The sequence below is a fragment of the Camelus dromedarius genome, chromosome 5 (assembly GCF_036321535.1).
Source record: "Camelus dromedarius isolate mCamDro1 chromosome 5, mCamDro1.pat, whole genome shotgun sequence".
In the NCBI taxonomy this organism is placed as follows: Eukaryota; Metazoa; Chordata; class Mammalia; order Artiodactyla; family Camelidae; genus Camelus; species Camelus dromedarius.
The window spans coordinates 14,006,778-14,018,783 of record NC_087440.1 but is presented as its reverse complement, the minus strand read 5'-3'; the positions used below and the strand labels follow the sequence as shown (position 1 = coordinate 14,018,783).

Genomic DNA, 12,006 nt, shown 5'->3' with positions numbered 1-12,006 from the left:
CTGGGAGCAGTCTGTATTGTGGAAGAATTCCTTATGAGTTACACTGATTGATATTTACTTTGAACAAGAATTAACACACCACTCATTATACTGGTTATTAAGCCCACAAACATTTCTTTTGATAGAGCACTGCATACATTCATCAGGCCACATAGTCTCACGTATTTCCCTGGTAATTTTCTGATAGAAAAGAAAATAACTGGCACTTGTGTGAATCCACACATGGACTTTTCATGTTTTCAACTTTGCATTGAACATATGGTCATAAAATACTGATTTTCACATGATAAATACTGTAGTTTTCTGGAGTAACTAATTTCTTAACAGGTAACCTTGTTAGTGTCCATCGAGGCTAAGGAACAGTGACAGGAAGTTTCAGGCTGCCACTCAGGACATATAGGAAATTTCTTTGCAATTAGAACTTGAATTTCTAGAATGATCATTGCCTCTGCCATCCCTCAAGTGACTATAGCAGTTTGTTCCTTAGGGTTAGGAAAGTGAATTTTTTTCCCCTTTAATCTCTTTCCTAAGTTTTATAATTTTTTAAATTTACACATTTATTTATTAAAGTATCTTTGATTTACAGTTTTGTGTTAGTTTCTGTTGTACAGCATAAAGATTCAGTTATACATATGTATTCTGTTTCATTGTAGGTTGTTACAAGATATTGAATATAGTTAGTTCCATGTGCTATGCCATAGAATCTTCTGGTTTATCTGTTTTATATATTGTAGTTTGTATCTGCAAATCCCAAACTTCTAATTTATCCATCCCCTCTTCTTCCCCTTGTAACCGTAAGTTTGTTTTTTGTCTGTGAGTCTGTTTCTGTTTTGTAAATAAGTTCACTGTATCATTTTTTTAGATTCCACATATAAGTGATATCATGTAATAGTTGTCTTTTTCTTTCTGACTTACTTCGCTTAGTATGATACTCTAGGTCCATCTATGTTGCTGAAAATGGCATTGTTTCATTTTTATGGCTGTATAGTATTCCATTGTATATATACACCACAACTTTATGCAGTCATCTGTCCATGGACATTTAGGTTGTTTCCATGTCTTGGCTATTGTAAATAGTGCTAGAATATGGAGGTGCATCTGTCTTTCGAACTTTGAGTTTTATCTGGATATATGCCCAAGAGTGGGATTGCTGGATCATAGGGTGACTATTTTTAGTTTTTACGGAATCTCCATACTGTTCTCCGTAGTGGCTGCACCAATTTACGTTCCCACCATCAGTGTAGGAGGGTTTCTTTTTCTCTACACCCTTTCCAGCATTTATCATTTGTGGACTTTTTAATGATGACCGTTCTGACCAGTGTGGAGTGATGCCTCATTGTAGTTTTGATTTGCATTTCTCTGATAATTAGTAATACTGAGCATCTTTTCATGTGCCTGTTGGCCATCTGTATGTCTTCACTGGAGAAATGTCTATTTAGGTCTTCTGCCCATTTTCTGATTGGGTTGGGTTTTTTTGTTTGTTTTTTGTTTTTTTGGTTATTGAGTTGTTTGTATGTTTTATACATTTATTTTTTTATTTAGTATTTATAGAATAACTCATAATTACTCCAAAAAGAGCCTATTTTTATTTTCACAAATGGGAAATTTCTCAGTTGATTCCATTTTTTCATTGCAACTTATATGGCCAAAGTATTGCCTTGGAAGCTTATAAATACATACTGAAGATGAAACATTTCACCTTCATTTGCACATACTTCTAATAACTTTTGTTAGAATAAAATGGTAATGAGTTACCAGCAGTAGTCATAAAATTAACAAACTGCTTTATTTTTACAGGAAAAATATTTATCCCTAAGCAGAAACCTATACAGACTTTTACAGAAGAAAAAGTATCTCTTGATCCAGAATTAGAAGAAGCTTTGACAAGTGCTTCTGATACAGAATTGTGTGACCTCGCAGGTATCTCCTAAAACAAATTAATCTGTGAATGAGTGTAGAGGAGAGGGGATGCTGGCACACACACATCTATATACACTGTACAGATTCTCGCTTTGCGTAACAAAGTGCTGTTGAATAAGTAACCATATATTTGACTTTGTTTTTTACACTGTAATCTGACATAAAGGGCTTTGTTTCTTTAAATTCTCTTATTGGTGAGATTTTTATGTTGATGGATTGTATTGATTACTTGACATCTTTTCCCATGTTGCCATCTTTGAAAGTTTTTATAAAAATCTTTCACAGCTGCTGGTGCTCAGCTAGAAGCTGCCTCCAGGGTCTGCTGCTGCCCCATTTTATCAGCAGACCCAAAAACAGATAACTGGAACTTAGATAAAATTGTCCGGAGCTATACTCACCACTTTCCCAACTTTTCTGAAGTGTATAGGGAACAGTCTAAACCCCCCTGTGATTTTCATCATTACCAGTTTCTTACCTGAACCAGTATCTGCCCCCACCTACGACCACCCACATGCATTTTCCTAGAGAGAAATGTATGATGCCTGGGGAGATCTTAGTACCAAATAACCCCAAGAACATGTTTAAAAAGAGCAGTGACGGTTCTTTGGGGAGGACCCAGGAACCCAGTCAAGGTGTGGTACCACAGCTAGAGCGGGTGTCTTACTCACTGGGGTGCTGAGGACTGATGGATTTGTAAATGATGTATTCATCACAGTGGAAGGGCCAGAGGCATACTGTAGCTTCTGCCTCATTTTGCGCAAAAGTGCATCAAAAACAAAACCAAATTTGTTTCTCCTCCTAAGTGTCATTTCTGAGGGATGCCACTTTAATCTTAAACATGAGAATTCAACTATACTTTTATATTCCATTCGTAGCTGAAATACAAATGTAAATTAATGCGAGAGTTAAGGTTAAATTGAAAATCTGCCTTGTATTGCATTAAGTTTGGAAAAACCTTGTGAGGATGAACAGCCAACAATAGATCATTTCCACTTTCCCTCTTGGCCACCAGATGGAGCTAAGTAAGCACAGATGTATGTTTAGGGTAAGGCTGGCTCCTGCATTGTCTGAATTCAGAAATGTAGATGGGGAGAAATTACAAGAGTATTGATAAAAAAGAGATTGTAGGTGGTTTCTAATCATGTTGCCTCCTTTTTTGGCTGCAAAGTGTGTATTTAATTGAGTAGGAAAATGTACGGAGAATGTTAAAATCATTGGTAAGAATTTTGGAATAAAATTCTTTATGTTTAAAATTGATGGAACCAAAAAAGTAACTTTCCTTTTCTATATAAATATAGCTATTCTTGGGATGCACAATTTGATAACGAATACACAGTTCTGCGACGTAGTGGGAAGTAGTAATGGTGTCGACCAAGAACATTTTTCAAGTGAGTACTTAACAGTGCTTTGTGAATTCCAGTCCTTTGTTAGTTATGTTTTGTTTTCTCCATGTAACGACTTCAGCATATTCATACTAAATGTTAGGCATTTGTGCTTGAAACCTAAGATTCCAGTTAGATAGTATTGACATTGAAAATAGAATATTAAATATTTTATGCTTAATGTGTCAGCAAATGTAACAGGAACTCCCTTCTCACTTCACCAAATAATACTAATGGTAAACACTATAAAAGCTACCCAAACTTGGCTTTTATTGACATTTTGTTTTCAATGTTACTGATTTTCAAGAAATCCACAGCAGTGCCAACAAAGAAAGTACATTATAAAATTAGATTTGGGAGGAACCACAGAACTCTTCAGCCCCTAAACCTTTTAGTCTGATACAAAGTATTAGCCTAAAGAAAAGCTTTTTTTTAAATTTATTTATAGATGTTTTTAAATTACCAAAGTAATGCATACTTTTGTAGTAAATTTAAACACGAACTAAGTGCTTAAGGTAAGAAGTCAAAGTGTCTCTGTTCACAGCCGTCATGCCTGCTCACAGCCCGCCCCACCCCCACCCCTGACTGTTAACAGTTTGGAGTATATCCTTCTAGACTTTGTATTATGCTTATATGAACTTATATGTGTATCCATGTTATACACAAATAGTCTTGTTTTTTACAAAAAAGTGGTATCATAGCTATTTCTTGTAACTTAATTTTTCAATAATAATGCTATTGACTAATTTTGGGGAATGCTTACCATGGGCCATGTTCTTCCATGACAGCTCTTGAATATGAATTGTTCTCAATCTTCACAACAGTTCTATAAAATAAGTATTATTACTGTCTTTCATTTGCATGTGAAGAAGCTGAGGTTTTAGGATGATTAAGTAACTAGCTTCAGTATCCCAAGAGGACGATGGTAAGGATTTTAATCCAGGCTGCGTAGTCTATCACTTAGCATTGTATCACATTCCTAGGTAGCACGTACAGATTTACCTCATTCAGACATCTGTATAACATTCCAATTTATGAATGTTCTATAATTGCCCATTCCCCTATTTTTTTAAACTTTTTATTGTAGAAATATTCCAGCATACATAATAGAAGAGGGAATAATATATCCATCATCCAGCTTCAGCTGTTTTTCACATTTCACTGGCCACGTTTCTTCCACCGTCTGCCTCCCTCCCACGCCTTGCACTTTTTTCCCTGGACTATCTTAAAGCAAATCCTGTTTGTTTGTATAACTTCCTCCATAACTATTTCCATATGTATCTCTCACAAAGGCTTGTCTTGTAACATAACCACAATATTATCAAACTAAAAAACTACCAGTAATTCCTTCATATCATCTAATACCCAGTCCATGTGCAGATTTCTCCTGTTCTCTCAAAAACGTCATTTCACAGTTGGTTTGTTCAGGATTCAAGTAAGGGTCACACACTGCATTTGGTTGTCATTTGGTCTCAGTTCCTCTTAATCTCTTAACAGTCCTGCTTAACTTCTCTCCCTCTTTCTTCATGCCATTTATTCTTAAAGAAATGGGGCCAACATGTAGAATCCTCCACATTCTGGATTTGGCTGATTGCAACCTTTTGGTATCATTTTACATGTTTCTCTTTCCCTGTGTTTCTGTAAACTGTTATTTTCTAGAGGCTTGATCAAATTCAGGCGCCGTGTGTGTGTGTGTGTATGTGTGTGTGTGTGTGTAGAATGCTTCCATGGCGGTGATTAAATCACATTAGGAAGTATATCAAGTCTGGTCATTTGTGGAAAATCTTAAGATTGATCCGTGAACTCAAATGTTGGCAGCCTGGTCCATCCATTTAAAATCCCCCATGAACCTTTCTTAATGGTTTCAGCACCCGGTTGACTGGATCCATTATTTAATTATAGAGCAAGTCTCTTTAAATACACACATTCTACGGAAAGGGGAAGAAATCTCTTGGTTTTATAAAATTTAGAATTTAGGAAGAGTATATTATAACTTTATCTTGAACATTGCTAAAAATAAATGGGATCACCAGCTTGTGTTATCAAATATGTTTTTGTGGTAAAGATATCTTGTAATATGCCAAGAGGCAAGAGGCAGTAAAAATACTCATTTTTGAAGGCTGATACATTGCAAACAAATTGAATGTTGAATTAAGTTTGGTATTTATATTCAGTAAAATTTTATTTGAGTGCTTTATGTGTCAACACATGCAGGATCTTTTGGGAATTTGGAGGAAGAAACTTACAAATTAGTTCTACCGAAGAAGGGTGTGTGTGTGTGTGTGTTAGTTGTATGTTTCCAAAGTAATGTATGCATTCACTGTGATAGTGTCAACCAGTGACTCTCTCTCTCTTTTCATTTGTTACTACAGATGTGGTAAAAGGTGAAAAGATTCTTCCAGTATTTGATGAGCCCCCAAATCCAACCAATGTTGAAGAGAGTTTAAAAAGAATTAAAGAAAATGATGTTCATCTTGTTGAAGTTAATTTGAATAATATAAAGGTAGGTGTGATAAGCAAACAAAACGATGATTTGAATTGCTTTGAGTCATTTGGATCCAGGATGAGGGCTGGGCAGCTTTGATATAGTCTGATTCCTTCTTCTTAATGGTCAAGTGTTTACTTCTAATAGATGCTAACATAGATTCCTTCCTATTTTAGAAATTAAAAATTTTCTAAAATTTTTCTGATTTACTTTTTGAAGACTATCAGGTAGAAACATAAGCTCTATGGACTGTCAGAATAAATCTCTCTGGCTTCCAAAGTACTGCCCACTTTTAAGAGCATTTTAGTCTTTCAGGTTTTGTTTTTCAATCAGGTCTCTTGAGGTATAATTTATTCTTCGTGAAATTCTCCCTTTTTAGTGTGCAGTTCTGTGAGTGAAGGCAAATGCATGCAATTGTACAACCGCCAGCACAGTCAGATGGAGAACATGTCACACCCCTTTGTCATTGTTTCCTGCCACCAGCTCTAGCCCCTGACAACCACTGCTCTGTTTTCCTTCCTTATCATTTTGCCTTCTCCAGAATGTCATATAAATGGGATCATAAAACGTGCAGCCGTTGAGCCTGGCTTGTGAGGCTCATCCGTGCCGTTGCGTGTCTCAGTAGTCTGCTCCTTTGTATTGCTGAGTGGCATTCCTTGGTCTGGGTGGGCTGCAATTTGCTGATCCATTCACCAGTTGATAGACATAGGAGATGCTTCCAGTTTGGGGTGATTAAATATAAAGGCTCCCTACACTATACATGTACGTATATGCATATATATTCGCATACTGGTTTTTGTGTGAACGTATGTTTCCATTTCTCTTGAGTAAACACCTAGAAGTGGGTTTTGTGGGATCTTACTGGGATTTTTTCTTTTCTTTTCTTTTTTTAATTGAAGTGTAGTCAGTTTACGATGCTGTATCAATTTCTGGTGTACGGCATAATGTTTCAGTCATACATATACATATATGTATTCCTGTTCATATGTTTTTTCATTATAGGTTATTATAAGATATTGAATATAGTTGCCTGTGCTATACAGTATAACTTCTTTATCTGTTTTATATATAGTAGTTAGTATCTACAAATCTCAAACTCCCGTTTTATCCCGTCTCACCCTCTTTCTCCCCGGTAACTATGAGTTTGTTTTCTGTGTCTGTGAGTTTGTTTCTGTTTTGTAAATATCGCTGGGAGTTTTAAAATGCAACTCTTCCTTGGAGGAAAGAAAGAAAAACGAGTTAAGAGGGCATAGGGGTGATTAGTTACCAAAGAGTCAACGCAAATGGTCTCTTAGGTGTTAGTCATTGTATAACAGCTTCATTACAAATTTCTCGTTTTAAATCTCAATTTATCTGAATTGGAAGCAGATGGAACATCTGGAAATTACAAGGGGAATAAGACCTTTGGCTCTTTTGATGGGTGTTCCTTCCTCTGAATGGAGCAGGGAAAGCCTTGGAAAAACCTAATATCCCTTGTTGATTACTAATCTTATTTTTTTTTTTTTTTTAAGTTCAGTTCTTGTGTGTCTGTCTCTAAATCAGTAGTAATGATCTGAAAATAACCAGGCTACAGGGACTTGAAGTCCTGGTACTTAAGGGAAAGGTCAGTGCCTCCTATAACTGTATCTTACCTCATTTCAAGTAGGGTAGGGTGAGTGTCTCTTAATGTCTTCTCGGTTAAGTGACTGAGAACAGTATGTCATCTGCCTCAGTAATCTTTGGAAGCAGATTCCCACATCTCTTTGTAGAAAAGCAGGTCTGCTTTGCGTACTCATGGGTTGACTTCTCATATACAAATAATTAAAAGTAGAATAGTGAGAATCTCTATAGCCTCAACACTAGAGAAACAGGGACGTATGCTCTGCCCTATGCCAACAGTTTGTGCAAATGCACCATAACAGAGAAGTCAGAGAGATAAGGAGGCGGCTGAGTTATTCTCATTTATAGACTAGTGGTTGTATGTTATATAATTTCTGAATACATTTTAATGCAAAAAAGAAAGTACAAATGTATTTGATTAAGGGATTGAATTTCCTGAAAACTAAAATGTAATAATGTTTCACATTTCTGTCTTTCAAGAATATCCCAATTCCAACCCTAAAAGATTTTGCGAAGGCTTTGGAAACCAACACACACGTGAAATATTTCAGTCTTGCAGCCACCCGAAGCAATGACCCCGTTGCTGTTGTAAGTAAGCCGCTACTGATAATACAAAAATTATGACTATCTGATACCAGGGTATGTTACAGAGGTGGTTAAACTGTGATCTTATGAACAACTTACTCCCTTTTTTCAATTAATATTTAGCTCACTATTAGGCAATACATTATTTGCTAAAATGTTTTTTTTCCTGTATTTCCTTTCTATGAAATTTTTAAAACACAAATGGAGTCATGCAATATAGACTGTTCTGCAACTTAAATTTTCACTCAATAGTATGTCTTAGGGATCCTTGCATATCAGCATATAAAGTTCTACATCGTTCTTTTAACATCTGCAGAGGATTCCATTTATAGATCTATAGTGTTGAGTTTGTCAAATGTTTTTTCTATGTCTACTAAGGTGATCATGTGGTTTTTGGCCTTTGTTCAGTTAGTACAGTGTATTACATTGACTATGTTTTGAATCAGCTTTGCATTCCTGGGGTAAATCCCACTTGATCATGATATAAACCCTTTTCTTCACTTGGCTTTGAGGATGTTACTCCCTTTGATTCTCCCCCGACCTCCCTAGACATCCTTTTGCTGGTCCTTGCACTGGTCCCTCCTCATCTCCCCAACATCTGAGCATCGAAATGGCTCAGGGCTCGGTCCTCGTCCCTCCTCTTTTCTCTCCACACTCGCTTTCTGGGTCATCCCATTCTGTTCCATTGCTGTATGTTGTCCATGCACGCTGGTGTCTGCGTGTGTGCCGATGACTCCCAGTGTTTTTATTTCCGGTTCATTCCTCTCCCCTGAACTCCAAACCCGTGTCCAGCTATCATTTAACAACTTTACTTGGCTGTCTAACAGACGTCTCAGACCTAAGCCCCAAACCAGACTCCTGCCTTCCATCCCGTTCCTGCCTCTCTCACACGCTTTCCTGTCTCACTAACTGCCAACTTCATTCTTTCATTTGCTCACGTCAAAATAAGGATGATGATGATGATGATGATGATGATGATGATGATGATGATGATGATGATGATGATGATGATGATGTTGGAGTGATCCTTGACTTCCCTTTCTCACAACTTTAAATGTATATCCAGCCCTGTCTTCACATGTTTCTGGAGTCCAGCCCCTTCTCACCATTTTCACAGCTACTGGTCTGATCAGAGCCAGTCTCTCCTCCCATCTGGACACTGTGGTAGCCTCCTAATTGAGCTGTCTGCTTCCATCATACCCACCCCAAAGCCAGCTCTTCGTGACTCTTTTAAAACTTAAATGATCTCATTCCTGTGCTCAGAGCCCTATCTCACTAAGTAAAAATAACAATCTTTCAATGGCCTCATAAGGACTCACATGAGGAGACCTTGTCTCCTTTCTGGTCATTTCTTTCCTTCCCCTCTGGTCACCCAGCCTCCTTGCTCTGCCTCAGACATGCCACGGATGCTCCCTGCTCAGGGCCTTTACACTTGTTCCTCCTGCCTAGAACTTTCTCCCTGGAGATACTCCGTATAGTCTCCATCACTTAAGGTATTTGAGCCCTGCTCGAATGTCACCTTTCGAGTGAGGCCTTTCCTGGCGCCCGTATATAAAATAACAGCCCCACCCCTGCCCCGCCGCTCCCCCTCCACCCTGCCTTGCTTTTTTCTTCCTCTCCAGCCCTTTTCACCATCTGACATTACATTCTGCGTACTTGTTTATAATCTGAATCCCCCACTAGAATGTAAATTCCATCATGCAGAGGCTTGTATGTTTTATTTCTGAATCTAAAGCACAGTACTTACCAAATAGTAGGCAGGCCATCAGTAATATCTGAATAAATGTGGGCACAGGTGGCTGGGTAAGGGATTTGCTCCAGGTCACACAGCCAGTTGTTGCTACTAGAAGGTTCAAGCGTGTAGATATCTGTCCCTCGTTCTTTCTGGTATCGCTAACCCCTGTTGCCTTTTCGTTAACTTGGCTTTAATTTTAAGCTTGATCTTACCCATATTCTCTGAGTTTGGCCTTGCTGTTGACCACTCTTGCAGGGCTGTTTTAGTAAACTCAGATTAATACTGTTCCTCCTCCAGCCTCACCCCTCTTCTCTCCCCTCTGCTCACTTATAGGGTCTGTCAGTTAATCACTATGGTGTTTATTAAGCGCCGAGTCAGATGCCCAGCATCACCCTATCGTGCGAGAAGCGGACGCAGGGAGAAGACATGCCCTTCTCTGAGGGACATAATATTAGCCCCTTCTTCTCCGTGGTCTTTGTGCTCTTGCAGTTCTGGTTACCTGTGATCTTTCCTTTTGGTCCCTGCCTTGGAAATCAGTCCATAATTTACCTTCATTTGAGCTTCACAATAACCCAGCTGTAGCAGGACCCAAGTAAGGAAAGGTATTCCAAAGAGACATTGATGAAGTTAGTCCTACACACACACTGAAAGGAAGTGTGAGAGCCACAGGAGAAAGAAGCACGAAGCAGCAGTGTGAACGCACACGAGAGTGACTGGCAGTAGAGCGTGTTACCAGTAGGGAGCGACACGTGACAGAAAATCTAAAGGTGGTGACAGAGTACCTGTGAAGAGTAGATACATGCGAGACCTTTGAGCTGGTGTGTCGAGCTAAACAATCTAACAAAGTTAAGGCAGTTATGTTGATCAGTGTATTTGTCAGGCATGTACCTTGTGCAAGGATGCTGTCAAACTACTCTTCAAATATTTTCTTTAAATTCTAGGCTTTTGCAGATATGCTAAGAGTGAACAAAAATTTGAAGAGCTTAAATATGGAGTCCAACTTCATTACAGGAGCTGGGATTCTAGCACTGATTGATGCTTTGAGAGATAACGAAACCCTGGCAGAGCTGAAGATTGACAATCAGGTCAGTGTTCCACGGCAGCGGCTTGGAGGAAGCTGCAGCCCACACGGTGCAGGGCTTGGGGGACTCAGGAGGTGGGGGGGTGGAGGGCTTTCGGGGAGCCCTTGGGAAGGTGGTGGCCTGAAGCGGGGGAGAGGACATCTGGGGCATCCAGAATACTAACTTCATGTGTAGAGAGGTATACAAGCCACTCCCCTTGGCTGGTATTCAGAGAATTTAGATGGGCGGCTGTTTAGGGTGGAGGGGGGCCAGGGGGGACTAGGTTTATTTATTTGTTTAACGGAGGCACTGGGGATTGAGCCCAGGACCTTGTGCCTGCTAAGCACACACTCCCCCTGAGCTCTACCCTCCCCCACAATGGCTGTTTTGAACTGGAAGGATTCTTAAGGTGACACTCCCATCCTCAGATTTTTCAGCTCTTTGGTGGTAAGAGCCACATAAGAGACTTTCTGTATCTGTAGCGTGTCACAGCCCCAGACACAGCAGATGAACGGAAGAGGCTCAGTGAGAAACAGGAAGCTCCAGAACCCAGGCCGCCCCGGGGGCACAGGCTTCTGTCCAGCCACACTCAGTGCTGATGCCATGAGACAATGCCGGTTACCCACACCCAGACGAGCTTTTCTTTAAAGAGGCTGAGAAGTTTACGTTAGAAATGTTTCCGTTCAGAGTGGCAATTAACTAAAAATAAAACAACATACACATTTGACTGAAATACTTCAGTTTGTCTGGAAAGTAATTTCAGTTATTTTTTTAAGGTGGTAAATGACTCCCTTAGCCCTTGAAAAAGTAAGTACATTTTGTAGATTATGCAGGTAGAAAGGTTTCTATCTTAAAATTTAACCAGAATGCTATTTAATCAATGTTTTCCATGTTTTACTGAGATAGAATTCACTCTTTTATAGTGTAGTTAAATGGTTTTTAGTATATTCATAGAGTTGTGCAACCATCACCATTGTCTAACTCCAGAACATTTTTATCACCCTAAAAAGAAACTCTAAAACCCATTAGCAGTCACTTCCTATCCTCCCCTCCCACCAGCCCTTGGCAACCACTAATCTATTTCAGTCTCTATGCATTTGCGTATTTTGGAAAGTTCATATAAATGGAGTTATGTAATGTATGATCTTTTGTGTCTGCCTTCTGTCACTTAGCAAAATGTTCTGGAGGTCACTCATGTTGTAGCACGTATCAGTACCTATTCCTTTTTATGGCTGAATA

At 38.9% G+C, this 12,006-nt stretch overlaps 1 protein-coding gene across 4 annotated transcripts in view; it reads left to right on the top strand.

The window, feature by feature from the left end:
• The window catches only part of TMOD3 (tropomodulin 3), a 69,686-nt gene that overhangs the window by 49,311 nt on the left and 8,369 nt on the right, over positions 1-12,006 (top strand). For 3 of the 4 annotated variants that reach the window (XM_010977172.3, XM_010977171.3, XM_064485595.1), the window contains 5 exons: positions 1,798-1,920; positions 3,219-3,308; positions 5,675-5,805; positions 7,867-7,974; positions 10,648-10,791. In XM_010977172.3, the coding sequence (XP_010975474.1) occupies positions 1,798-1,920; positions 3,219-3,308; positions 5,675-5,805; positions 7,867-7,974; positions 10,648-10,791 (596 nt within the window). The remainder of the gene's footprint in view (positions 1-1,797; positions 1,921-3,218; positions 3,309-5,674; positions 5,806-7,866; positions 7,975-10,647; positions 10,792-12,006) is intronic. The other variant, XM_064485596.1, reaches the window with a different exon arrangement.